The sequence below is a fragment of the Miscanthus floridulus genome, chromosome 4 (assembly GCF_019320115.1).
Source record: "Miscanthus floridulus cultivar M001 chromosome 4, ASM1932011v1, whole genome shotgun sequence".
In the NCBI taxonomy this organism is placed as follows: Eukaryota; Viridiplantae; Streptophyta; class Magnoliopsida; order Poales; family Poaceae; genus Miscanthus; species Miscanthus floridulus.
In genome coordinates this window covers 2355278-2382922 of record NC_089583.1, presented here as the reverse complement: position 1 = coordinate 2382922, position 27645 = coordinate 2355278, and the positions used below count along the sequence as shown (strand labels likewise).

The following is a 27645-nucleotide window of genomic DNA, read 5'->3' as shown; positions in this document are numbered from 1 at the left end:
GCCCTGCAAGTTCAAGCAGGGTGGTTCATTATATTATTCGCATGTACGAGCATCTTGTAATGTCAAACTAAGTTCGAGCTAAATTGGACTGTACCTTCTGTTTGAACCAAGAAATGAAATCGAGCATTCCATTTCCCGCACCCTCTCTGAGAAGGGTCTTAGCTTCCTGCGGGGTAGGTTCCCTTGATTCATGCCAGAATTGATGATGAAATTCCCTGTACCAACGAGAAACATGGGAGTTGGACACAGAATAGTGACTACTTGAGAACAAGTTTGTTGAGAACTTACAGCATGTATGGCTCCACTTCGGATAGGTTGATCAACACATACAGCATGATAGCGCGCCACTCTTCATGTTTCAAGATCTTGTGGGTTGCACCACTTGCACTTCTGAGTTGCCCTCGGCAAATGCTAAGGCTCGATTCATCTTCGCTGGCATTGTAACGAGGGGGTGGATTATGCACGCTAGGAAGGTTGTCAGCATAGTATTTTGTTGTGAAGTTTGAAACCTCCTCCAGAATGTATGCCTCTACAATGGATGCTTCAATTTTGCATTTGTTTTTACATTTAGTTCGAAGAACCTTTTGACGTCTCTCAATTGAATAGCACCAATGGCTCTGCACAGGCCCCCCCCCATTCGTGCTTCATATGGGAGGTGCAGAGTCATATGTTGCATCGGATTGAAGAAGCCAGGTGGAAAAATCTTCTCCAACTTACAGAGCAACACAGGCGCCATTTTTTCCATTTCTGCAATCACGGTACGAGATAACTCCTTGGCACAAAGCTGGTGGAAGAAATTGCTCAACTCTGCTAGCACCTGCTAGACATGCTCAGGGACATAGCCTCGAACCATCACCGAAAGTAGGCGCTCAAGCCATATGTGGTAATCATGACTCTTGAGCCCGTTGACTCGCATAGTAGCTAAGTTCACTCCCCTCTTCAGATTCGCTGCATACCCATCAGGGAACATTAACATTTGGAACCATTCTAGTACCTCCCTCCTTTGGGTCCTCGTCAGGACGAAATCGGCCTTAGGCTTTCTCCACGACTTGCTGGCTCTAGGAGGCGCCATGTCCAGCTTTGGTCTGTCGCATAACCTCGCTTGATCCACTCTAGCCTTAACATTATCCTTTGTCTTATCAGGAATGTCCATGATTGTACCAAAAATTGCCTCAACGATATTCTTTTCAGTGTGCATTACATCAATGTTATGTGAAAGAAGAAGATCATCAAAATAGGGGAGGTTCCACAAGCACGACTTCTGAGTCCAAGCATGTTGCTCGTCATATCCCACAAAACCACCTTTTTGTTTATTGGCCTCGAGAGCGTCTAACTGAGCAAGAACTGTGGCTCCTATCATCATCTGTGGTGCAGGGTCTGTAACTACGACATCTTTCGTAAAGTTCTTGATGTCTAGTCTGAATGGATGGTCAGGAGGGAGGAATTGTCGATGTTTGTCGAACGAAAAATACTTGCCACCCTTCGTCAACCAAATGAACATCAAAGAAGCCTTGCATACTGGGCATGGGAACCTCTTGTGAACACACCAGCAGCAGAAAATCCCATATGCCAGCAAGTCATGCAGGGAGTACTAGTACCAAACATGCATTTTGAAGTTTGTCTTTGTAGCTCGGTCGTATGTCCATACCCCTTCCTCCCAAGCACGGACCAAATCATCAATCAGAGGCTCCATGTACACACTCATATTATTCCCCGGGTGTTCTGGAATTATCAACGACAAGAATATGTTCTGTTGTTGAAAGAGGACGCGAGGGGGAGATTGAGGAGGATAACGAACATGGGCCAACAGGTGTACGGGGCAGCCGCCATTCCGTAAGGATTGAACCCATCTATTGCCAGCGCAACACGTACATTACGAGCCTCTAGAGCTTTCTCACGATGAATCTCATCAAACCTTGTCCAAGCTTTACCATCGGATGGGTGTACCATCTTCTCAGGATTGTATCGACGTCCGTTTTTGTGCCATGTCATCTTTTTTGCGGATTCCTCAGTCATGTAAAGCCGTTGGATCTTTGGTATGAAAGGAAGGTACCGTAGGTTCTTCACAGGGATTGCGAGCTGCCTCTTCTGACCATCACCAGAGTCTACCTCTAGGAACCTAGACAATTCACACTTCACACAGTACTTTTCTTCCACATACTCTTTCCTAAATAAGATGCACCCTTCGGACAAGCATGTATCTGCTCGTATGGCATCTTAAGTGCACGAAGGAGTTTTTGTGCCTCATACATGCTCTTTGGCAAGATGTGACCATCTAGGAGCAGGCTGCCAACAACTATGAGCATAACATCGAAGGCGTCTCGACTCAAGCTAAACTGGGACTTCACGGCCATTAGGCGTGCAATGGCAAGAAACCTTGGAATGCCCGTAAAAGGGTTGCTGTGCCGCAGACAACATGTCATAATACGCCTTTGCGGTAGCCTCTGGCTCCTCCTCCCTACGTCCTTCATCGAAGTGTGCTTCATGATAGTCATTTAACATGTCTCCTACCCCGGCATCCCCATCATATTCCTCGATGCGTTGTCTCATGACCTTGTCTCTCCCACAATCTGCTTCACCATGGTAGATCCACCTAGTATAGTCTATCATAAATCCATTCTTGCAAAGATGTTTACCCATGACCACCTTGGTTTGCCGACGCGTGTTTGCACATTTGCTGCAGGGACACCAAGTGACACTAGTTCTTTAACCCTTGCAAATGCCCGTTCCAAGAAAGCATCGGTCTTGTCAATTCATTCAGCGGTCAACGAAGTCTGACTAGAGCGGCCCGTGTACATCCACTCATGGTCATCCATCCTCTAGCATCTCAACGAGTAATATAAAAATCACGTTGCATCTACACGTTCCTATACTATCTAATAGGTGAAGATAGGTCCTAATCCCACCCGAGGATGTATAGATGGGGTTAGTTTCCATCTCTACTCCTATATGAGACAGAATTTCGGCAGCACCTCCACGCTGTTCTCCAAATACACGTCCTGGAAGGGAGATTGTGTATCCGGAGAACAACAGGGAGATGCTGCCGAAACTCTATCACGGATCGGAGTAGAGCATGGAAACTAACCGCATCTACACATCCTCGGGCTGTCCAAAAAACGTGGACAATTCGAAACAGATACGGTTATAGATATGCAAAGATCTGCATATTTCCAATCGTATCTCTTTCGAACGGGAGACGCCTAGCTAGGTTACGTGATATACGAACATGATATGAAAAGAAGGGTCTTGTATGCCTCACCTTGTTGTCCTGCAAAGTGACGAGTCGAGGACGTTGCAATAGCCTCTCCTACAATAAAAGGAACATAGTAGTGTCAAATCTAAATTTCGGTAGCACCTCCCCTGCACGGGGAGGCTTCTAAAACCTGCAACAAATACAATGGCACGATAGCCGACAACCACATCCACAATAGCCAAATCTAAAAAATGTTTTGACTCTGGACAAACTGAGATGGACTTATATTTGATCAAACAAAGTGCTATTTATGTAGCAACTCAGCTTTGAAAAAAATCAAACCTACAATAAAGTTACATCTCTTTTTGTTCACTTTAGTAAGGTCCCAAGTGGGCAGCTGGGAAATATGATCATAAGAGGAAAATCATAGTATATACATCACTGAGATTATTTCACCGATTCATGCATGAGTGATCGCTGTAATTTAAAGTAGCTACTTACGCATGACTCTGATGCCGTCCAAGAGTACTGTTCTACAGTATTTATATAATTGCAGCATATAACTAATTGGTTCTTTTACCGTCTGGCCCAAATGTCAGTAACTACTGAAAATAAAATACATTAATACAAAAAAGAAAAAAGTTGCCCTCAGTTAGCATGGAACAAGGATGATGTGTCAAACTCAATGCAACCTTCTATGTGATCCATTTAAAAGCTTACTGGAAACAAAAAAAAAACCTTGCTAGCTGTATTCCCAAACAATCTAAGCAGTCCACTACATTAAGATAGTTTTCCTTTTTGCCTATATATAATCATATTTGTTTGTTACTGGTAACACCAAGAGAGGCAGTATAAGCTAGTACACTACATTAAGCTAGTTTTCCTTTTGCTCTTACACATCACGGTATAACAAAGCTCAGCTCAAGCTTAGCACAATGTAATTTCAGAAAGAGGGAGAGAAAAGAGTCCAGCAAAACGAAGGCAACAGGAAGCATAGCCACTTCTGTACAACAAAGTTACATTAGTAAAATACTTCTGTACCCACTTCAATCACATGCTATTCAACAGAAATTTGAACTTTAAAGGCCAGTCTGCCTTCGTACAAGCAAACTGATAACTCTCTTAAAAAAATAGAACCATGGCAATAGAGACTTACGATACATGGCAATTTAGAACTATGACAAGATCTCTCCAGCAAATAGAATCATAAGTGAAGCATAGACAAATACATGGGTTTTTTAAAGTTTCTTCTCAAAATCAATGTCTTGATTGGGAAACTTTCAGTGCACAGAACATTCAGAGCAAAGCAAACAGACTGCAGACGCAGATCCAGTAAAGAACATGGGTGTGCACATGTATGCATGATAATCTTTGGAAGGAATCGAAGTTAGCAGGCATAATACATGTGCGCACATGTATAGAACACATTCGAATTCAAAATAGCCAATTAGTTTAATAGGGGTTGGGTGATCCATTTAGCACAGCAGGAAGGAAAGAGAAGGGGTTGGCACACCTGGTTGTTCTCCTCACCGGAGAAGTGCGGCGACGTGGCGGGAACGGCGTCGGTGCGTCGCGGTGGCGGCGGTCTGGCGAGGTCGTCCGACGGCTTCGCAATCGCGGGCGGGGCGGGGCGCCGGGGGTGGGCGGCGCCGGTGGTGGGGCGGGGCACCGAGGGCGGGCAGCGCTGGGGGTGGGACGCGCCGTGGGCGGGGCGGGGCGCCGAGGGCGGGCGGCGCCGGGGGTGGGGCAGCGATGCCGCGCGGGTGGCGGGGTGCGGTGGGGCGGGGAGGCGGCGGGGCGCGGTGCGGTGATGCGGGGGTTGGCAACGTGCGGTTGTGTGTGGTGCAGCGTGTTGTGTGCACGAGGGTGAGGGCTGGGGGTGCTAACTGCTGGGGGCATATGAAGGAGTATGCCGAGTGCCAAGATCTGGGGCACTCGGCATTATTTTTTATGTTTCATTATGGCCCGATACTGTGCAGTGGGGCCGGTCGACGAAGTTGCCGAGTGTCCCCTATATGACACTCGGCAACTGTTCTTTTCGCCGAGTGTCAGGTACAAAACACTCAGCAAAATAAATCAATATTTCATGCTCCACCGTCCTCCTTCTTCATAGCGTGTTCTACTAAATTTGTTACGATGTAATTTAAAAATACCTTGTCAAATTCACTCAACAATGCATATTTGATTTTTCTACGAATATTAATCCATTATTTCATGCAGTTATAGCTCAAATTCAATATATATCAATTAAAATTCTATAATTGCAGTTAATAAATTAAAATTATCAAACTGATCTAAAAAATTACCAAAATTTGACGTGAACCAATCTATGTTGTCTATTGCCTATACAAAAAGTTTTGAAGTCAAACCCCAATTCGACAGCACTTTGACTCCAAATCTTATCGGATCCTTCTAAACGCTACGATTCTTGTACGGAGATGCTTCTGTTTGTAAAGGTCATACGTGACAAATTGTGCGAAACCTTCTCAATTTTTTTTCACAGTCTCCACATATGATATCAGGAGATCTTGACAAATCTCGTCATTTTCAGACTTCGTTTACTTTTTTTAGAATTTAAAATTCATTCGGCCACACGTTCGTGGTCGTGTTTCCTGAATAAAATGTTCAAAAATTATTTTCATTTCCCGAGTAAGGCCCCAAAATGGACTCAATAACATGAATATGATTTCTCCACTCAATTTATTCCATTATTTGTATCACTTGCAGTTCAAATTTGACTTAAACCAAAAAATTCCTATAAATGCAATAAATTACTTAAATATAGCAAACAGATGGAGAAATATACCAAATTTTAACATATACTACCACATGTTGTATGTGGAGAGTAGAAAAAGTTTGGAGGGCAGGAGAGAAAAAATTTATTATTTTGCCGAGTGCCATTAAAAAACACTCGGCAACAACATTACTTTGCCGAGTGTAAATAAAAAACACTCGGCAAAAATATTAGTTTGCCGAGTGTGAAGAAAAAACACACGGCATACCTTGTCTTTGCCGAGTGTCTCTAACGGACACTCGGCAAAGTTCTAACGGCAGGGCGGCGCACCCAACGGCCGTCAAATGGCCGCCGCACGCCCAGTGCATGTGACTCCATTTTGCCGAGTATCCGTGTTTGCCGAGAGTTTTGTTGTATTTTGCCGAGTGTTTTATATTAGGCACTCGGCAAAGTTGGCTTTTGCCGAGTGCTATGTGTTTGCCGAGTGTTTCATTAAATACACTCGATAAAGTGGATGTTTGCCCAGTGCCCGATGGAATGCACTCGGCAAACCCTCAGGCACTCGGCAATTCTACTGTTTCCGGTAGTGGGTACTGTTCGGGAAGGCTTCCAGCAGATTTCGCACGAGGGCATGGAGGCAGAAAGTGCACCCGGCCGGACGGCGTCAGGTCCCTCCTGCACTGCACGAGCCCGTGCACACCAACACCAGTCGTCGGGTCCTTGTAACTTTCGTTGTTGTCCAAGGCGTATCGAAGTGGTGCTGCGGCGGCTTGGGCGATGAGCCTGTTCATCATCTTCCACCGACTATTGTTCATCACCATGTCATCCACATACACGCTCAAGGACTCCCACCACGCTTGTTCATATTGGTCGGTATATATGGAGGCAAAGTACTCGTCGGAGTAGCGGAGAAGGCACTCTCTGTACAGGAGCGCCCCGGTCCGGCCACTCGGACACGCCGTGCATACATAGGAAGGTGCCCTGTCCAGGCATTTCTTGCAGTCGGCCCAGGCGGTATCGGCGAAGCACATGATGACTCCGAAGACCTGGTCGTTCGGCTTGCCGAAGGTGGTGTTGAGGAACCCGGTGTTTGTGGCGACCCGGCGGTGCTGAGGCTGTGGAGGAGACCGTCTCTGTTTACCTGGAAAATGCTGCCGGCGCTGAAGTTGCCCCCTTTCGCCGGGCTGAGCGTCTTCACCGGAGTGTAAAACTCCTCAGCATTAGCGCACCCAGCAAGCAAGCTTGCGGCGGTGAGGAGAACGAGCGTGGTGACGGCACCAACCACGGACAGCCATGCATGGCCGCTGGTGGGGCTAGCTGTCGTCCACTGAGACGACGTTCGCGCGCAGGCACCAGTGATGCTTCTTCATGCTTGCTGTGAACGTGGTGGGATCAGAGATAAATCGGAACCCCGCTCAGGGCTCAGGCTTGTGTTGTGAGATGATGGATTATTATTGCATGTGAATGAGCTCCGATCCACCATTACATACGGACGGCAACATCGAGGATCAGAGACCAGTTCCAACTTCCAAGGAAGCTGGCATGTACAAACGACATGGAGAACGGAGGGGAATCCAATGCTCTGCAGCGTGAATGGGCGGCGCCGTGCTCGTGGATTGTTGTTTCTCGTCAACAGCAATATACGGAGAGCACGGAGCGGACGAGGACGACACAAACGCGGAAATGGAGACGGAGCGACCAAGGGAACAAGCTGGCGGGGCAGTGGGATGGGAACTAGGAACAACGAAGGCAGGCCAACGGGAGCGGCCGTGGCTGCACAGTAAATGGAACGGGCCTCAGCCGTGAAAACAAAAATCAAAAGGACCAAATTAACTTTGCTACCGTGGATGCCCTGAACGCTGGCCAAAGTAACCTGCTTTGACAAGAGTAGATTTTCCGCTCACCACGACAAATATGATTTTGCGAGACACTGTCTAAATATTAACAGAGGCTGTCACAAAATCGAACTGTCTCGCAAAATGCCTCGGGATTTTGGAGGCCGTCACAAAATTCAACCGTCTCGTAAAATGCCTCGGGATTTTCAGAGGCAGACGTTTTCATTTACACTGAAATCGATTTACGGAGGCGGTCTCCTAAAAACCCGATTTACGGAAGCGGCACTACTACACTAAACTTAACCGAGACAGGCAAAATGGATTAACCGATGCGAGCATCACAACCGCCTCAGTCCAAAGGTCACGGTAAACCAATCTTTACTGAGGCGGTTGAAATACCTGCCTCGGTAAGTCATCAAATAAAAAAAAACAAAAAAAAGCCCGCAGCCCCAACCTTTAAATTTTAAATTTAAATAGTTCAAATGTAGTTATCCTTAGCTATATGATTTCAAATAAAAAAGTTGTCGACTACAAAATTGTATAACTTTTTGAGAGCTATAAATTTTGCTTTGGTTGTTTTCCATCTGAGGTCATTTCAAAAATTCAAATTTAAAATTTTAGAAATTGAAATGAGTTTTCATTGGCGAAATGATTTTGATTGAAAAAGTTCTCAATTACAAAGTTGTATAACTTTTTGAGATCGATCACTTTTGTTTTGGTTGTTTCTCCATCCAAGGATGTTTGAAAATTTCGAAATTCAATACGTAATTTTTACTATTTGGCGCCCATTTGTAGGGGCGCTTCTAGATCCAGCCACCCCTAGAAATGGATTTGTTTTTTTCTCGGACACGCAAAAGGTTTATGTTTCATTGTATTAAGAAAGCAGAAGTTTTGTTACAAAGCGCTTTGCTTGCGCTGGGGGGGGGGGGGGGGGGGGCTCGAAAGGATTACAATGAAGCTCATGCCCAACCTAAGGCCATGCTAACTAGGCTATTATGCTAGAAATTAGACAACCCAAGTTTCTTGCACCCGCCAGCACCCATTGTTCGGCCTCATGCTTGATCACGGCTAGTAGCTGCGGAATCTGGGTGGTGGCGTCACAGAAGCATCTCGCATTCCTCTCCTTCCATAGCTCCTAGGCAGATAAAGCGAACAGAGTGTCTGCTCCAAACCTGTTGTTGCCAGACCACATCGATCTCCATCCGTTCCATCAGTCGAAAAATTCCTTGAAATGCAATAAATTAATTAAATATAGCAAACGGATCCAGAAATATACCAAATCTTAACATGGAGTACCACATGTTGTATGTAGAGAGTAGAAAAAGTTTCAAGAGCAGAAGTAAAAAAAAAGTTATTATTTCATGCAGTTTGTCGCTCAAATTCAATGTATATCAATTAAAATTCTATAATTGCACTCAACAAATTAAAATTATCGAACGGATCCATAAATTTAACAAAATTACACATGAATCAATCTATGTTCTCTATTGCCTATACAAAAAGTTTTGAAGTCAAACCCCGATTCGACCGTCACTTTGACTCCAAATCCTACAAAATCCTTCTCAACGCTACGATTCTTCTTGTGAGATATTTCGGATTGTAAACATCGTATGTGACAGATTGTGCGAAACCTTCTCAATTTTTTACCACAGCCTCCACGTATGATATCATGAGATCTTGACAAATCTCATGATTTTCAGACTCCGTTTGTTTTTTTAAGAATTTAAAAATCATTCGGTCACACGTTCGTGGTCGGGTTTCGTGAACAAGATGTTCAAAATTTCCTTTCATTTCCCGGATAAGGCCTCACACGGGACTCAATAACATGAATATCATTTTTCTACTCATTTTATTATATTATTTGAATCACTTGCAGTTCAAATTTGACTTATACCAAAAAATTACTTTAAAGACAATAAATTAATTAAATATAGCAAACGGATCTAGAAATATACCAAATCTTAGCATGGAGTACCAAATGTTGTATGTGGAGTGAAGAAAAAATTTCAAGGTCAGGGAAGAAAAAAAACTTTTTAATTTGCCCGTTCCATTTACTGTGCAGCCGCGGCCGCTCCCGTTGGCCTGCCTTCGTTGTTCCTAGCTCCCATCCCACTGCCCCGCCACTTGGTCGCTCCGTCTCCCTTTCTGCGTTTGTGTCGTCCTCGTCCGCTCCGTGCTCTCCGTATATTGCTGTTGACGAGAAACAACAATCCACGAGCACGGCGCCGCCCATTCACGCTGCAGAGCATTGGATTCCCCTCCGTTCTCCATGTCGTTTGTACATGCCAACATCCTTGGAAGTTGGAACTGGTCTCTGATCCTCGATGTTGCCGTCCGTATGTAATGGTGGATCGGAGCTCATTCACATGCAATAATAATCCATCATCTCACAACACAAGCCTGAGCCCTGAGCGGGGTTCCGATTTATCTCTGATCCCACCACGTTCACAGCAAGCATGAAGAAACTGGTGCCTGAGCCCTGAGCGGGGTTCCGATTTATCTCTGATCCCACCACGTTCACAGCAAGCATGAAGAAACTGGTGCCTTCGCGCGAACGTCGTCTCTGTGGACGAACGTCGTCTCTGTGGACGACAGCTAGCCCCACCAGCGGCCATGCATGGCTGTTCGTGGTTGATGCCGTCCTCGTATCTTCCCACCACGCTCGTTCTCCTCACCGCCGCCAGCTTGCTTGCTGGGTGTGTGCTAATGCTGAGGAGCTTTACACTCCGGTGAAGACGCTCTGCCCGGCGAAAGGGGGCAACTTCAGCGCCGGCAGCATGTTCCAGGTGAACAGAGACGGTCTCCTCCACAGCCTCAGCACCGCCGGCTCCGCCACAAACACCGGGTTCCTCAACACCACCTTCGGCAAGCCGAACGACCAGGTCTTCGGAGTCATCATGTGCTTCGCCGATACCGCCTGGGCCGACTGCAAGAAATGCCTGGACAGGGCACCTTCCTACGTATGCACGGCGTGTCCGAGTGGCCGGACCGGGGCGCTCCTGTACAGAGAGTGCCTTCTCCGCTACTCCGACGAGTGCTTTGCCTCCATATATACCGACCAACATGAACAAGCGTGGTGGGAGTCCTTGAGCGTGTATGTGGATGACATGGTGAGCATGAACAATACTCGGTGGAAGATGATGAACAGGCTCATCGCCCAAGCCGCCGCAGCACCACTACTTCGATACGCCTTGGACAACAACGAAAGTTACAAGGACCCGACGACTGGTGTTGGTGTGCACGGGCTCGTGCAGTGCAGGAGGGAGTTGACGCCGTCCGGGTGCACTTTCTGCCTCCATGCCCTCGTGCTGGAAGCCTTCCCGAACAATACCGCTGCTTCTCTGAGGTCGTTCAGCTGCTATGTCAAATACGACCAGGAGCCGATCACGCTGATGACGGTGCCAGAGCCACCACCTGACGGTATGCTTAATATATCCGTAAATAATCTCCCGTTATATTATTATTATTATCTCCAAGACTGATCTAAGTTTCTTCTTTTATATATCACCTGAATTAAATTATTTGCAATGAAAGAAAACGGAAACTGATTTTTTTTAATGTGTGTGTATACTCCATATCAGAAGAGGCTCCACCGCCTCCGGATCCTCCCAGCACAAAGAACCCGCCGATCGGTTGCTAGTGCCATCTTCTTCTGGTCAACCCTTGCCATCTTGTTGCGCCTCTTCTTTGGCTGCATGTGGAAGGGAAGGACTGCCACTGCAAACGCGGCAGACGTACGAAGACATGGAAGGAAAATTCAGGAACGGAGCTGGACCAAAAGGATTCACCTACGGCGTGCTAGCGGCTGCCACTAGCAACTTCTCAGACGACCAGAAGCTCGGCGAAGGTGGCTTCGGTTCCGTATACAAAGGTTTCCTGGACCAGCTGAACCTACACGTTGCCATAAAAAGATTGTCCAGGAGCGGGAAGGCACAAGACAAGATTATTCAACGAGCAGACAATCAAGGTAACATTAATGCTTTTGAGAACTCCTTTGCGGTTCTTGCTTCCACTGATCTCGTAGATATGACAGCTCAAATGGGAGTTAATCATTGTGTCGCCTGCTTAAGTTAGAGCCCCCACGTCTGTTTAAATGGGCCAGGGGAGCCCCCGACCCAACCTCAGCCGATCCAGCAGGGGTGCACCGCCAAGGGGGCAGGCCACCACCGCTCCTCAAATCATTCGATATCCGAGGAGATCCAAAATAAAAAGGGAAAGTCAGAAAAATTAAAAAAATAAATAGATATTTGCTTAGATAAAAAAGATTAAGATTTATTAGGAAATAAATAGCTTTGCTTGTAATGAAAGTGTCGGGTTCATGAATCCGGGGTCTCTCATGGACCAGCTTCCCAGCAAAAGCTCAGCCCAGAAGACGACGCTGCGAATAACGCACAACTCCTGGGCCGGCCCGAAAGCCTAAGCAAAGGGCCAAGGGCGATCCAATCTCCGACCGGAAGGCCTGGCCAAAGGAGGATCAGTTCACTCACACCGATTCACCCTCTGCTAAGCTTTAGACACTCTAAAGCTATACAGAGCGCACACTCAAACACTTAGCACATAGCGGAGCTCCCATCACTCTCGGCCCTTCAGACCGGAGTCCGACCGGGCCTCTTGCACCCCAATCTTTTTTCCTTCAGTTTGTAACCCCACAGCAAACTTCGAGCACCTGGGCTTAGGAATAAAGTCACCGACCAACTCAAACTGGACATAGAATACGTTGCCTGAACCAGTATAAACCCTGTGTCATTGAGTGCTAGGCCACATCCGATCACAACGTATGGCAAAACTACAAATATTTACGTGTTGGTCACTTTCTGCACCGACAGTTGGCGCCGTCCGTGGGGAAGACGTTGTACATTCACACTTTTGGTCATCGGATGGTCCACCATTCCGCCACCTTCGCCATGGCGGGCTCGAGCGATACGACTCGCTTCAGCTCGTTGGAGTTTCCCGCACTCCCACCTGTTGGGATGTGGGTTTCACCCGTCTTCGAGCCATCCCAGGCCTTCCTCTTCGGAAGCCTGGACTTCGTCGTCGACCGGCTCGGCGTACTACACCTCCGCGAGGAGGCACTTGTTCCGGCGTCCGTCGGAGGGGCGCCCTCCATCGACTCCGGGACACCCGACGACTTCAATGACGAGGCGCCTACGCTTCATTTCGAGCAAACGCTATGCTCAAACCCAGCTGTGAGTAATGTACATGCTGTTATTTACTCGTTGTTTACGATCTTCCGCCAATTATTTGGAGGGACCCCGTTGTCCGCACCGCAACCACTATACGACCGGTTCACCTATGGCCTCACGTCCCCTGCGGACGCGTACGCTCGGGGCCTCCGAAGGGTGCTGGCACCGTCCCCTGTCGCGTCTGAATTTGTGGGGATGGCCAGCTATGCTCCCACCACTTTCCACGAGCTTCTGAATGACGAGATCGAGAGCGACGGCTCCAGCATCGACGACGTGGCACCTAGCCACCGTCCGTCCAGGGAGTGCGCCATGGCAGACGCTCTGGGACAGCCGCTAGTGGTAGCGGAATCCTTACAGACTCACACCCCTCTGGACCCTCGTGTGGGGGCCCTCGCGCTCGCACAAGAGCACGGGGAGGCGCTACGACAACAGCGGCAGAACCAGTCGCCACCTGTGCCGGCGCGCTCGTCGCAGCACACTGCGCCCCTCGCACGAGACCCAGCGGGCGGCACCCGAGGTCACGCCCGCCAGGTCCAGCGCGACATCATGGACGAGGGGAACGATGCCCCACAGTTCGCCCGGGCTAGCTAGAACATCGCCGCTGCGGCAATGCTTCTGTGCCGCGTCCCCGAGCCCGTCGACCCCTAGGAGCGGGCGGTCCACCGGAACCTCCGGACGCTGGTGGAAGCCGCCGCCGTTCAACAGGCGGAGAGCTCCACATCGTGACTATGACACGCGTCCTCTCTCCCCACCAGGGGAGTGGAGACGCACCGAACAAATCGCTCCATCCGCTCGCCGCTACAGCAGCCGAGCGCGGCACGGGAGGTCGTAGCTGCGCCGCGGTTCGACCTGGCGCATGCTCCACACCGATCGCCGGTACGCAAACGGCTCGGTCCGAACCAAGACGCTCCCAGCGTCATCAGCAACCGGCATCGTCCTCGGCATGATGATGACGTCTATCGGGCGACGGTGGGGGCAGGCGACACGGGCCCCGACCGGACCATCGAGGGGAGCGGCGAAACGCGCCCTAGGCACGGTCGTCGGCCAGACGACCGGAGTCCCAGCCTGGATGGCCCGGGACCACGGGCCTTCGGCCGATGCATCCAGAGAGCGTCGTTCCCACATCGCTTCCGACCGCCCACCAACATCGCCAAGTACACCGGGGAGACAAACCCTGGAATATGGCTCGAAGATTTCTGGCTCGCCTACCGAGCCGAAGGGGTGGATGATGACCATTTCATCATCCAATATCTCCCCATCTGCGTGGGGGAACATGTTCGAGAATGACTCGAAATCCTCCCGCACAATAACATCGGCGACTGGGCGGACCTCAAGAGGGTCTATGTCAGAAACTTCCAGAGGACGTATCTCCACCCTGGGAATTCCTGGGACCTCAAGAGCTGCCAGCACGAGCCCAGCGAGTCCCCATGGGATTACATCCGCAGGTTCTCCCAACAATGCAACTCCCTCCCTGATGTCATCGATGCGGACGTCATCAGCGCCTTCCTCTCCAAGATGACCTGCGAGTCCCTAATCCCCAAGCTTGGCTGCTTGAAGCCCCGTACCACCTGTGATCTGCTCGACGTTGCCACGAACCACGGCTCCGGTGAGGAGGCAGTCGGAGCGGTCTTCAACGGAGGCCGGGACAAAGGCAAGGCCAAGCATGAGGACCAAGACGAGGGCCCCTCCACGTAGAGGGGCAAGAAGAACAAAAAGGAGTGGCGCCGAATGGCCAACACCACGTTGGTCGCCGCAGCTGATCGCACGGGCAAGCACCCCCAGCAGGGCCTGCCTGACCACTTCAACAAGCTCATGGATAGCTCATGCACCAACCATGCCTACCCCGTCAAACATCTCTACAAGGACTGCGAGCTCCTCAAACATTTCCTGCGATAGGTTGGCGGGCCGAAAGAAGGAAACGACAAAGAGGCGGCAGCCAAGAAGGGAGGCATGACGGGCAAGGGCGGGGACAGATTCCCCGACCCCGAGGAATGCATCACGATCTTTGGGGGATCCGACGCCATCTGCTCCAAGCGCCAGCACAAGGTATGCTACAGAGAGGCATGCGCCACCGAGACGGTCGTCCCCTCCTTCCATAGCTGGTCGGAATCTCCGATCACCTTCGATCAGAGGGACCATCTCTCCCACAATGCCAGACCAGGACGCTACCCGCTCGTCGTCGACCCCATCATCCACAAGAAGCGCCTCACCAAGGTGCTGATGGACGGAGGCAGCGGCCTCAACACCCTCTACGTCGACACCCTCGACGCCATGCACATCCCCTGGTTGGAACTCTGCCCAGCGGGCTTTCCCTTCCACGGCATGATCCCAGGAGTGCAGGCATACCCGCTCGGGTAGATCAACCTGCCCGTCACTTTTGGCAACCGAGCCAACTTCCGCTCGGAGGTTCTCACCTTCGAAGTGGTGGACTTCCCGGGGTCCTACCACACCATCCTGGGACGGCCATGCTACACCAAGTTCATGGCTATCCCCAACTACACCTGCCTCAAGCTGAAGATGTCAGGACCAAATGGTGTCATCACTGTGGGTAGTGCCTTCTCGCACGCCTTCACGTGCGACCGCGAGCATTTTGAGCTCACCATAGCCGTCATCAACTCATCCGAGCTCCCACGGCTCGGGGAGTCATCGACTTTGGTAGTCTCGGACTGCAACAAACCAGCCTCCTCGATGGCCTTCCACCCACTCGAGGAAGCCAAGGCGGTGGGGATTGACCCCACTGACCCAAGCAAGATGGTGCGGATTGGGACCCAGCTCCTGGCCAAATAGGAATGCGAGCTCGTCGACTTCCTACGCGCTAATCGTGATATCTTCGCATGGAAGCCATCTGACATGCCGGGCATTCCACGGGACATCACCGAGGACGCATTGCGCCTCATCCCGGGCTCGAAGCCCGCCAAGCAGTGCCTGCATCGCTTTGACGACGAGAGGTGCAGGGCTATAAGCGAAGAGATCGCCAAACACCTAGCAGCCGGATTCATCAGAGAGGTATACTACTCCGACTAGATTGCCAATCCTATTCTTGTTAAAAAGAAGACCGGGAAATGGAGAATGTGCGTTGATTATACTAGCCTTAACAAAGCGTATGCGAAGGATCACTTTCCTTTGTCGCGCATAGACCAGATAGTCGACTTCACCTTGGGTTGTGAGATCCTCTCCTTTCTAGATGCCTACTCAGGCTATCACCAGATTGCGATGAAAGAATCCGATCTGCTCGCAACCTCGTTCATCACCCTGTATGGTTCGTACTGCTATGTAACCATGCCTTTTGGTCTGAAGAACGTTGGCGCCACCTATCAACGGTGCATGTAGCAATGCTTCGCCGACCAAATCGACCCGCTCGACCAACCTAATCAAGTCGACCGGCCAAAACCAACCATTGCCGTCTATGTTGACAACATTGTGGTCAAAATGGCTCAAGCTTGCGACCTGATCGCAAACTTAGCCGTGATGTTAGCGAACCTCCGAAGGTTCAACATCAAGCTGAATCCCAAAAATTGCGTTTTCGGGGTTCCGAAGGGGAAGCTACTTGGATACATTGTGTCCGAGCGTGGCATCGAGGCCAACCCTGAAAAGATCATGGCCATCTCCAACATGGGCCCTATACGCAACGTCAAGGGCGTACAAAGGCTCACTGGCTGTCTGGCTGCCCTAAGCCGATTCATCTCCCGGCTCAGTGGACGGGGGATGCCACTCTACAAGCTCTTCAAAAAGATGGACGCCTTCGTCTAGACTGAGGAAGCTCACCAGGCTCTGGAGAGCCTCAAAACGTCACTGACATCGGCCTCAATCCTCGTCGCTCTCGAGCGGAGAGAACCCCTCCTCCTCTACGTCGCAGCAAGCAATTATGTGGTGAGCGCCGCCCTGGTCATCGAAAGGGAGGAGCCGGGACACCACCTTAAGGTCCAGCGACCCGTATACTTCATCGGGGAGGTACTCACCGACCCCAAGGTCCGGTACCCCTAGGTGCAGAAACTCCTATATGCCGTGTTGATGGCGACCCGAAAGCTCCTACACTACTTCACCGACCACAAAGTCGCGATCGTCACTTCATACCCGCTCGGAGACATCATCCGCAACCGCAACGCCACGGGACGGATCTCCAAGTGGGCACTCGAACTCATGGGCCACAACATCAGGTATATCCCCTGTACCGCTATTAAGTCTTAGGCTCTTGCGGATTTTGTCGCCGAATGGATGAAGGTCCAGCTATTGACCCCGGACATCACCCACGAGTACTAGACAATGTACTTCGATGGGTCCGTAATGGCGCCCGGCTCAGGGGCTGGAGCGGTTCTGATCTCCCCAGACAGGAGTAGGCTCCGCTATGCCATCCACCTCCATTTCTCGGCCTCAAACAACACCACGGAATACGAGGCCCTCATCAACGGGTTGCGCATCACCATTGAGCTCGGCGCTATGTGACTCTACGTCCACGGTGACTCAGAGTTGGTTGTTGATCAAGTCATGAAGGAGTCCTCCTACAAAAGCCCCCTCATGGCAACATACTGCCAGGAGGTGCGAAAGCTCGAGGACAAATTCTAGGGGATCGAGCTACATCATGTCCCCCGAAAGGACAATGATGCCACCGATTTTCTCACAAAGCTGGCTGCCAGATGGATTCCATCCTCGGATGGGGTCTTCGTCAATGACCTCCATGAGCCATCCGCCCGCCTCCTAGAAGGGCCAATCTAGGCACACCCCGACGCCAACCCAGCGCTTAGGGGCTCCAACCCGAACGCCAGCCCGACACTCAGGGGCTCCGCCCCCAGTGCCTCCGTGATGGCATCGCCCACCGACGTCGCCATGATAGCACTCGATCAAACCAACTGGCAAGCACTGCTACTCTCTTACCTCCTCAAGGAGGTCCTCCCGCCCAAAAGGACTGAAGCACGGCGGATCGCTCGACGCGCCAAGACTTTCGTCGCACTCGACGATGAGCTCTACAAACGAAGTCCTTCGATAGTACTCATTAAGTGCATCCTGACCGGCTAAGGGAAAAAGCTCCTCCTCGAGGTCCATGCCAAAATCTGCGGACATCACACAGCCCCGAGGTCGCTGGTCAGAAAAGCCTTTTGCTAAGGTTTTTACTAGCCCACCGCGCTACGAGATGCAGAGGTGGTCGTCCGCAGATGCGAGGGATGCCAGTTCTATGCTCGGCAAACACATTTGCCGGCACAGGAGCTTTAAACCATCCCCATCACCTAGTCGTTCACGGTCTAGGGCCTCAACATGGTAGGACCCCTCAAAAAGGGCCCCGGCGGCTTCACTCACCTCCTCGTAGCGGTCGACAAGTTCACCAAGTGGATAGAGGCAAATCCCATCACCAACATCCGCTCAGAAGAGGCGGTCAAGTTCTTCCTTGACATCATCTACCGGTTTGGCGTTCCTAACTGTATCATCACTGACCACGGAACTAATTTCACCGGAAAGAAGTTCCTAGACTTTAGTGATGGGTACGGCATCAGGATCGACTGGGCCTTGGTCAGACATCCACACACTAACGGTCAGGTCAAACGTGCCAATGGCATGGTCCTCCAAGGACTCAAGCCACGCATCTTCGATCGACTCAACAAGTACATCGGGCGATGGGTTGCAGAGGTCCCAGCGATCCTCTGGAGCCTGAGAACGACCCGAACTGATCCATAGGGTTCACACCTTTCTTCCTGGCCTACGAACTGAAGTGGTGCTACCCTCCAACCTCGACCATGGCGCCCCAAGAGTGAAGGCCTTTGACCGTGACCGAGCCGCGGAGGCACAGCAAGACACGGTCGACCTGCTCAAGTAGGCCCGCGAGACGACCATCATCCGCTCCACTTGCTACCAACAGACTCTCCACAGGTACCACGAAAGGAAGATCAGGGGGAGAATCCTCGAGGTCGGTGATCTCATACTCCAGAGGACCCAATCAACAAAGGAGAAACTCAAACTCTCTCCACCGTGGGAAGGTCCCTTTACGGTGACCGAGGTGATCTGACCGGGCGCCTACCGACTGAAGGACGACAATGGCAACGTTCTCACCAACACTTGGAACATTGAACAGCTATGTCGTTTTTACCCCTAAATTCGGTCTTACTGCTTTTATTCAACGCTTGCTCCTGTAAAGTGCCCCAGCCTAAACACTTTCGACCCGGGTCGCTCGGGGGCTCCATGAGGGTACAATACCACCTCTCTTTTTTATCACATGGTAAAAACTTTTCGCCCGAACGAAAGGGCATTCCATTCCTTTAATTACCCTATGTAACTTTATTTTTACTCCCGACCGAGCGCACCCCGCCACGACCTACGGTTACGAGCAACCAAGCCTTGCGGGCCACACCTGGGTTCTTAAGGTTGCAGCCTACAGAACAAACGGGCAGGTGCGAAAAAGAAAGGATAAAAATAAAGCTATATTAGGATAAAAACAAGGAACGGATATCACAAAGCAGAACTGATGTATTCATTCATACAAAACTGTTCACATGAGGGCTCCCCCACAAAAATTAAACGATTACATTTTTCTGACTACTTCTACTCTAAATGCTACTATGGCCGCTCGGCGGCATCGTCTGATGCCAAAAGTAAGGCCACGGCACGTGCTCGATTTTGCTCCCTCGACTTCGGCGAGCGCAACGGGTACCTCAAGGGCGTCGCACCCATAGATGCTCAGTAGAAGAACATGGAGCTATGTACCTTCTCATGCAGTCGAGGCAGCTCCTGGAAAGGGATGCTGCTCGCCAAAGTATGGCCGCCATGGCTGGTGGATGTCTCATCAAACTTTATGAACTGGCCTACCTGAGCACCTACAAGGGCGAAACACCCCACCAGCGTAGTCTTGAGCCGCTTCTCCTCAGACAAGACTCGCCCGGAGAAGATTCACCGAAAGGAGTCCACGTACGGCTCCATCCCGACTAAGGCCTCACCGACGGTGACGAAACCGGCGACGTGCAGTACCCTCCAGTGCACCACCTCCTTCGGTGGAAGCAGCCCCTTCTCGGCGAAGGCGGCCGGCACCATCTCATCTACATTGGGTAACCTCCAACTCGGCATTGTGCTCCGGAATCACGAACGAGTCTGTGAGTTCTCCTTTCCCTCTCCCTTCCCCTATTTAAAGAAGAGGCGGAGCAGTTGAGGAAAGGCGAAAGGATTGGGGTGAGAAACTATCTCTCTTCCCCCATTCAATACGGATGGGAAACGATGGGACGCACCCTGCCTGACATAACAGCGCCCGGTCAGATGGGATGTGGCCTGGGTATGCCCACCACTACCGCACGCCGGGCGCGAGAACCAAAGTGCCACCACACGTAGGTGGCCCTCCGCCTTCCTAGGAGGGACTTGGAAAGGCCCAACTACGGGATCTCTACCGAGAGACAGGTAAGGAGCAGAGGGAAGCCCCATGCGAGCCATACCGACTCCGTCACGAACGATGAGCGTGGATCCTGGTCGGACATTTTCGATTGGAGCTCCTCAAACCCTGTCACTCGAGCCATCAACGTAACATTACCGACCCCCACTATTTCTTTATATAATCATTCATTCATCTATACACGCATTCATTCATTCCATACATCCGAGGCATCGCATGTGCAGTTAAATGCATCACAACGCTCTGTGTTGCATCACGAAGCGGTAGTTGCCTCACTCAACATGAGCAATGACTGACCGGGGTTCGAAGGCTGGCCCACGAAGGGCTCGAGGCCACCTCGCGTCAAACAGAGCCAGGGGAGAAAACGCAGATGAACCCTGAGTGGCCCTCACCCAGTCTACCCTGACATAGACAGGGTTATCTCAACCTTCTCGTTCGATCCTAACCTCGAGCTAAACCCACAGAATCTCCACCGAGTGGAGGCCAGCGGGCCACCCGGGTCGGTCTCTGGAACGACCCAGGCATCTGCCGGGTTGCAGGTTAAGGAGTAGTGGAATGTCACATGAGGGCTATGCCGACCCCGTCACGAACGACGGACCCGAATTTCACTCGAATGTGCCCGTTAGCGAGCTCACCAAGCGCGTCACTCGAGCCATCGAGGCAAGCGACGTTAGCTCAGCCCCTCCGGTAGCTAAAACCGCGGACGGGGTAACACACAAAACACCCCGATGCCAAGATCCGCAAGCTCGCCTCGCCCCATCCCTCAGCTACGCCTCTGCTGTGCCCGACGCCTGGATCCACGAGTTCGCCTTGCCTGATCCCTCGGTTGTCCCACGGCTACACCCGACGCACGGATCTATGACCCCGAACTCGCCCCATCCCTCAGCTACGCTCGACGCTTGGATCTGCGAGTCCGCCTCACCTGATCTCTTGGCTGTCCCACAACTGCACCCGGCGCATGGGTCTGCGACCCTGAACTCACCCCATCCCTCGGCTACGCCTCGGCTGCGCCCGATGCCTGGATTCGTGAGTCCGCCTCGCCTGATCCCTCGGCTACACCCGACGCACGGGTCTGCGACCCCAAACTTGCCCCATCCCTCGGCTGCGCCAGACGCCTGGATCCGCAAGTCCACCTCACCCGATCCCTCGGCTATCCCACGGCTGCACCCGACACATGGGTCTATGACCCCAAACTCACCCCATCCCTCGACTACACCTCCGCTGCGCCTGACGCCAAGATCCATGAGTCCGCCCCGCCCGATCCCTCGGCTGTCCCACGGCTGCACCCGACGCATGGGTCCACGACCCCAAACTCACCCCATCCCTCGGCTACGCCTCGGCTACGCTCGACGCTTGGATCCACGAGTCCATCTCGCCCGATCCCTCGGCAGTCCCACGGCTGCACCCGACGCACGAGTCTACGACCCCGAACTCGTCCCATCCCTCGGCAGTCCCATGGTTGCACTCGATGCACGGGTCTATGACCCCGAACTTGCCCCATCCCTCGGCTACGCCTCGGCTACGCCCGACGCCTGGATCCGCGAGCCCGCCTCGCCTGATCCCTCGGCTGTCCCATGACTGCACCCGACGCACGGGTCTGTGACCCCGAACTCGCCCCATCCCTCGGCTGCGCTCGATGCCTGGATTCGCGAGTCTGCCTTGCCTGATCCCTTGGCTATCCCACGGCTGCACCCGATGCACGGGTCTGTGACCCTGAACTCGCCCCATCCCTCGGCTACACCTCGGCTACGCCCGACGCTTAGATCCACGAGTCCGCCTCGCCCGATCCCTCGGCTATCCCACGGCTGCACCCGACACACGGGTATGTGACCCTGAACTCGCCCCATCCCTCGGCTACACCTCCACTGCGCCCGACGCCAAGATCCACGAGTCTACCTCGCCCGATCCCTCGGCTGTCCCACGGCTGCGCCCGACGCATGGGTCCACGACCCTGAACTCACCCCATCCCTCGGCTACGCCTCGGCTGCGCCCGACACTTGGATCCACGAGTCCATCTCGCCCGATCCCTCGGCAGTCCCACGGCTGCACCCGACGCATGGGTCTGCGACCCCGAACTCGCCCCATCCCTCGGCAGTCCCACGGTTGCACCCGACGCATGGGTCCACGACCCCGAACTCGCCCCATCCCTCGGCTACGCCTCGGCTGTGCCCGATGCCTAGATTCACGAGTCCGCCTCGCCTGATCCCTTGGCTGTCCCATGACTACACCCGACGCATGGGTCTACGACCCCAAACTCGCCCCATCCCTCGGCTACGCCCGATGCCTGGATTCGCGAGTCCACCTCGACCGATCCTCGGCTGTCCCACGGCTGCACCCGATGCATGGCTCTGTGACCCCGAACTCGCCCCATCCCTCGGCTACACCTCGGCTGCGCCCGACGCCTAGATCCACGAGTCCGCCTTGCCCGATCCCTCGGCTGTCCCACGGTTGCACCCGATGCACGGGTCTGTGACCCCAAACTCACCCCATCCCTCGGCTACGCCTCAGCTGCGCCCGACGCCTGGATCCGCGAGTTCACCTCGCTCGATCCCTCGGCTGTCCCACGGCTGCACCCGACGCACGGGTCTGCGACCCTAAACTCGCCCACCAAAGTGCACACGCACACACCCGCTGGCGATACCCCCCAGGCGATTCTACTCGAATCGCCCGGGGGCTACACCCACTGGTGCGCTCGCGCGCACCCGCTATCAAAACGAGAAATTCCCCCACTGGCAACATGAAAACCCCCCAGACGATTCTGCTCGAATAGCCCGGGGGCTCAGGGGCTACACCCACGGGTGCGCTCGCGTGCACCCACCATCAAAGTGAAAACACCCCAGACGATTCTACCCGAATCACCCGAGGGCTCAGGGGCTCCTGTCGGGTTCATGAACCTAGGGTCCCTCATGGACCAGCTTCCCAGCAAAAGCTCAGCCCAGAAGACAACGTTGCGAACAATGCACAACTCCAGTCTCCGACCGGAATGCCTGGCCAAAGGAGGAACAATGCTCGCTTTCGAACTCCGGCCCGCCTCTCCAACCGGAAGGCCTGGCCCAAGAGCAACGACGCTCGCTTCTGACTCTGACCCGCCTCTCCGACCGGAAGGCCTGGCCAAACACCGCTTTCTGACTCCGACCAGGGACGCACCGAACCTCTGCTTATGACTCTTCTCCGACCGGCGCGGTCGGAGCCGACAAGGAACCAACTGACCAGGGACGCCCGCTCGGTAAGGACCCAGGCAACGAGCGGAGCAAGTAAGATAAGGCGCTCAAGTCAACTACAGTACCGAGGACCATACCCTGTACACTTGCAGGACAGTACCAACAAGGCATGTCAAAAGGGTGCCCTGCAACCTTCTAGGTATGTCAGAACCCAAGCAGTGTTGTGGGTGCCGAAGTTTTACCCTACAGTGTTATGGGCGCTGTCAATTCCCATACCAGGCAAACACAGTAAGGCCCCCCACGTGCACCTGGGCATCCATAGTGTTGTGGGCGCCACCATTTACCATACCTGGTAGAATGCGGTAAAACCTCCCACATACGTCTGATATCAACAGTATTGTGGGCGCCTACAATCACCTTGTATCCGACGGCGTGAGCAACAAGACTTACCAACACGCATACTCTCTCACTCTCTCGCTTGTAAGGCCGCCCCTTCATCTATAAAAGGGGATGTGCTCTCTCCCGATAGAGGAGGATCAGTTCACTCACACCGATTCACCCTCTGCTAAGCTTTAGACACGCTAAAGCTATACAGAGCGCACACTCAAACACTTAGCACATAGCGGTGCTCCCGTCACTCTCGGTCCTTCAGACCGGAGTCCAACTGGGCCTCTTGCACCCCCCCCTCCATCTTTCTCCCTTCCGTTTGTAACCCCACAGTAAACTTCGAGCACCTGGGCTCAGGAATAAAGTCACCGACCAACTCAAACCGGACGTAGGGCACGTTGCCTGAACCAGTATAAACCATGTGTCATTGAGTGCGAGGCCACATCCGATCACAACGTACGGTAAAACTATAAATATTTACGTGTTGGTCACTTTCTGCACCGACAGAAAGCAATCCAAATTTATAAGGACTCTTTTCTTAGTTTCTTGGAGGTTAAATCTAGATTGCTTAAGGGTCAAGTCCAATAGGGGACTATAAATATATGAGCATTGTAACTATTTAAATCAAGCAAGAAATAGAAATATTCACCTTTATCTCTTCCCCTCTCTCCCTCTCTCTGCTGCCACCCCTCTCTCCTCTCTCACGCCACCACTGCCCTTACAGCAGCGCCGCCGCCCCTTGCAGCCACCCGCACCTTTGCCCTAGCCGCCCTCAACCGGCCCCCCTCCCACCACCGGCGCCACCAAACTGATGGACAGCATACAACAACACATCGCCAACTCCGACACTCGCCTGAATGACTTGGAGCATGGAGGATCTGAGAAGGATGCTGATGTCAACATTACTATGGCCAAGGCAAAAACAGGAACGGGAGATTGCTGCCAAAAAATTCATGGCCATGGAAAAGGCAGAGCATATCATCCCCTGGGAGAAAATTGAAGGCTCAAAATTTTCGAAAAATCCAAAAATGGAGGAAAAGGTGATGAACAATCTTTTCGTTACAAAACCAGAGGAGGAGGTAACACCTATGGCAATGCTACCCCTTCTGCCATCTCACCAACCGATGACAGATCTAAAGGCGCATTCAGTCAAAATCATGTCAGCAAGAGGTAGCAGGACACCAAAAATCCTGATTGGCCTAGCACCACTGCACCAGAGCAGCAGGACACGCCCCACAAGGATAGATCTACAAGCACCCACACTGACAATGTGTTGAATGCAACCATCCTCGTCGGCAACACCATCTGCATGACAATGACATCTAGACTCCAGCCATCAACATATAATAACGCCAGAAAGAGGGCAGAAAAAGTCATGCTAGGCAAAGAACTACGTACATATTGGGGCCTTTTCAATGGGCGTGCATGGCACAGATGTCATATATCCCGCGGGTGACGGTGGCTGGCGAGACGGTAATCACAGACACAAAAGCGAGTATCGACCCAGGTAGCAGTGCCTTTCATCAGTACAAGTGGACTCATATATCCCGCGGGTGACGGTGGCTGGCGTCGTCTTTGCATTGGATGCAAAACTAATTGTTTTCTCCATCACGTTCAACCCTCCCATGTTGGAAAACTAATTGTTTTCTCCATCACGTCTTCGCGTCGTCTTTGCTTGCGGTCGTTCTAGAATTATATTTTGTTGGTAGCGCCACCGTCCTCGAGGCTCGCCAAACAGCAAAGACGTGTGGCTGTCATTATTACCCATGCATTTACCCTGTTCATTCTGTGAACCTAGCTAACCAACAATGCCGCCGCTCAGCGCCGCCCTGCACCTCCTCCGCGGCAGGTGGGTGGCCTTGGTCACCTCTACCCTGGTACTCATGGCCGCCGGCGGAAGCGTCTTCCTCTTCCCTGTCTACTCCAAGGCCATCAAGACTTCCTTGGGCTACGACTACAAGGCACTCAGCGTGCTGGCCGTCTGCAAAAACCTCGGTGCAAGCTTCGGGTTCCTGCCGAGCCTCATCTACGACTTTGCCCCGCCGTGGGTCGTGCTCGCGTCCGTCGCCGCCATGAACCTGCTCGGGGTGCTGGCGAACATCGTGCCCTACCTCGCCGTAGCCGGGCACATCGCTCGGCACCCCCTGTGGCTCATGGGCATCTCCATCGCGCTTGGCGCCAACTCTCAGTCCTTCGCCGTCACCGGCGCGCTCGTCAGCTCCGTCAAGAACCTCCCCGACCACCGCGGGCCTGTGCTCTCCCTGCTCTTGGCCTTCGCCGGCCTCGGCGGCGACATCTTGACGCAGTTGGGCCAGGCCTCTGGCGGCTCGGCCCTTCTGCTCTTCATGGCGTGTCTGTACTTGGTGCTGCTGCCCTTCGCCTGCAACAGCATCCGCGTCATCCCGGCCGGGCCCGGGCCAGCTGGGACCGGGGCGGCGCGTTCGGAAGTCGAACGCAGAGGCGTCGTGCTTTTCCTCCTCGTCTCCGTCTCCGCTTCTGCGTGCCTCCTCATCCTCCACGTCGTCGACCTGGTAGCGGCCGCGCACCTCCCTGGACCCGCCTACTACGTCACGGCCATCTTCGTCGTTGTCTTCCTCGTCATCTCCCTGCTCGTCGTCGCCGTGAAGCAGGACTCGTCGTCGCCCGCGACGGCTGCAACCTCTGGCGAGGCAGCAGCCGCGGGGTCGTCCTCGTCCTCGTCCATGCACCCGACGCCGCCGTCGAGCTTCCGGCTGGAGAGGCGCTCCATCCTGCAGGATGTTTTCGCCGTTGAAATGATGCTTATCTTCGTCGTCACCTTCGCCATCGGCGGCGGCGTGCAGACTCCGATCGACATGATCGACCAGATCGGGCAGTCGCTCCAGTACAAGGACGGCGCCACCTCCAAGCTGGTGTCTCTGGTGAGCCTACTGGACTACGCCGGGCGCCTGGTGGGCGGATTCGGTTCCGAGTACATGGTTGCTCGTCACAAGCTGCCACGCCCGGCGGCGCTCACCGTGGCGTTCCTCCTCGCCTGCTTCGGCCATCTGTTCATCGCCCTAGGCGTGCCCTCCGGCCTCTACCACACCTCGGCGATCATGGGGTTCAGCCTCGGTGCGCTGTGGGCGGTGGTGTTCGTCACCATCTCGGAGGTGTTCGGGACCAGGCACTTGGCGGCGCTATACAACCTGGCCGTGCTGCCGGCCGCCGTCGGGTCGTACATCCTCAACGTGCAAGTGACGGGGCGCCTCTACAACCGTGAGGCTCAGCGCCAGGACCACCACACCTGCATCGGCATACAGTGCTCCAGGGTGTCCTTCTTCATCCTCCTCGGCGTGACGCTGCTCGGCGCGGTGGTGTCCGCGGTGCTGGCGTTGTGGGTGTGGCCGTCCTACCGCCGTGTTCCAATCGGTGCTGCTGGTGTCGCACCCGACACGACCGATTGTAGCAACCGCGATCGCGAAGAAGATGAGGCAGCGGTTTGATCAACAAAGCGATGCGATCATATATAAAGGTTTCGCTGCTAACTACCTTAGCTACCCTATCCAACTCTCTCTCTCTCTCTCTCTCTCTCTCTCTCTCTCTCTCTCTATATATATATATATATATATATATATATATATATATATATATATATATATATATATATATATATATATATATATATATATATATATATATATATATATATATATATATATATATATATATATATATATATATATATATCACACTGCAATAGACGTGCAGAATAATAAGTACAGTAGTATTTTGCTAGACTACACAATAATAATTATGATGATTTGCGTT

At 52.5% G+C, this 27645-nt stretch overlaps 2 protein-coding genes across 2 annotated transcripts; both read left to right on the top strand.

Moving 5' to 3' along the window:
• Positions 1-10290: 10290 nt before the first annotated feature.
• On the top strand, positions 10291-11402 carry LOC136550715 (cysteine-rich repeat secretory protein 4-like). Its single transcript, XM_066542316.1, has 2 exons — positions 10291-11182; positions 11344-11402. Exons 1-2 carry the CDS (start codon positions 10291-10293, stop codon positions 11400-11402), a joined length of 951 nt encoding a protein of 316 aa, XP_066398413.1.
• Positions 11403-25664: 14262 nt separating this feature from the next.
• On the top strand, positions 25665-27320 carry LOC136550714 (protein NUCLEAR FUSION DEFECTIVE 4-like). Its single transcript, XM_066542315.1, has one exon. It carries the CDS (start codon positions 25665-25667, stop codon positions 27318-27320), a length of 1656 nt encoding a protein of 551 aa, XP_066398412.1.
• The last annotated feature ends 325 nt before the right edge of the window (positions 27321-27645 follow it).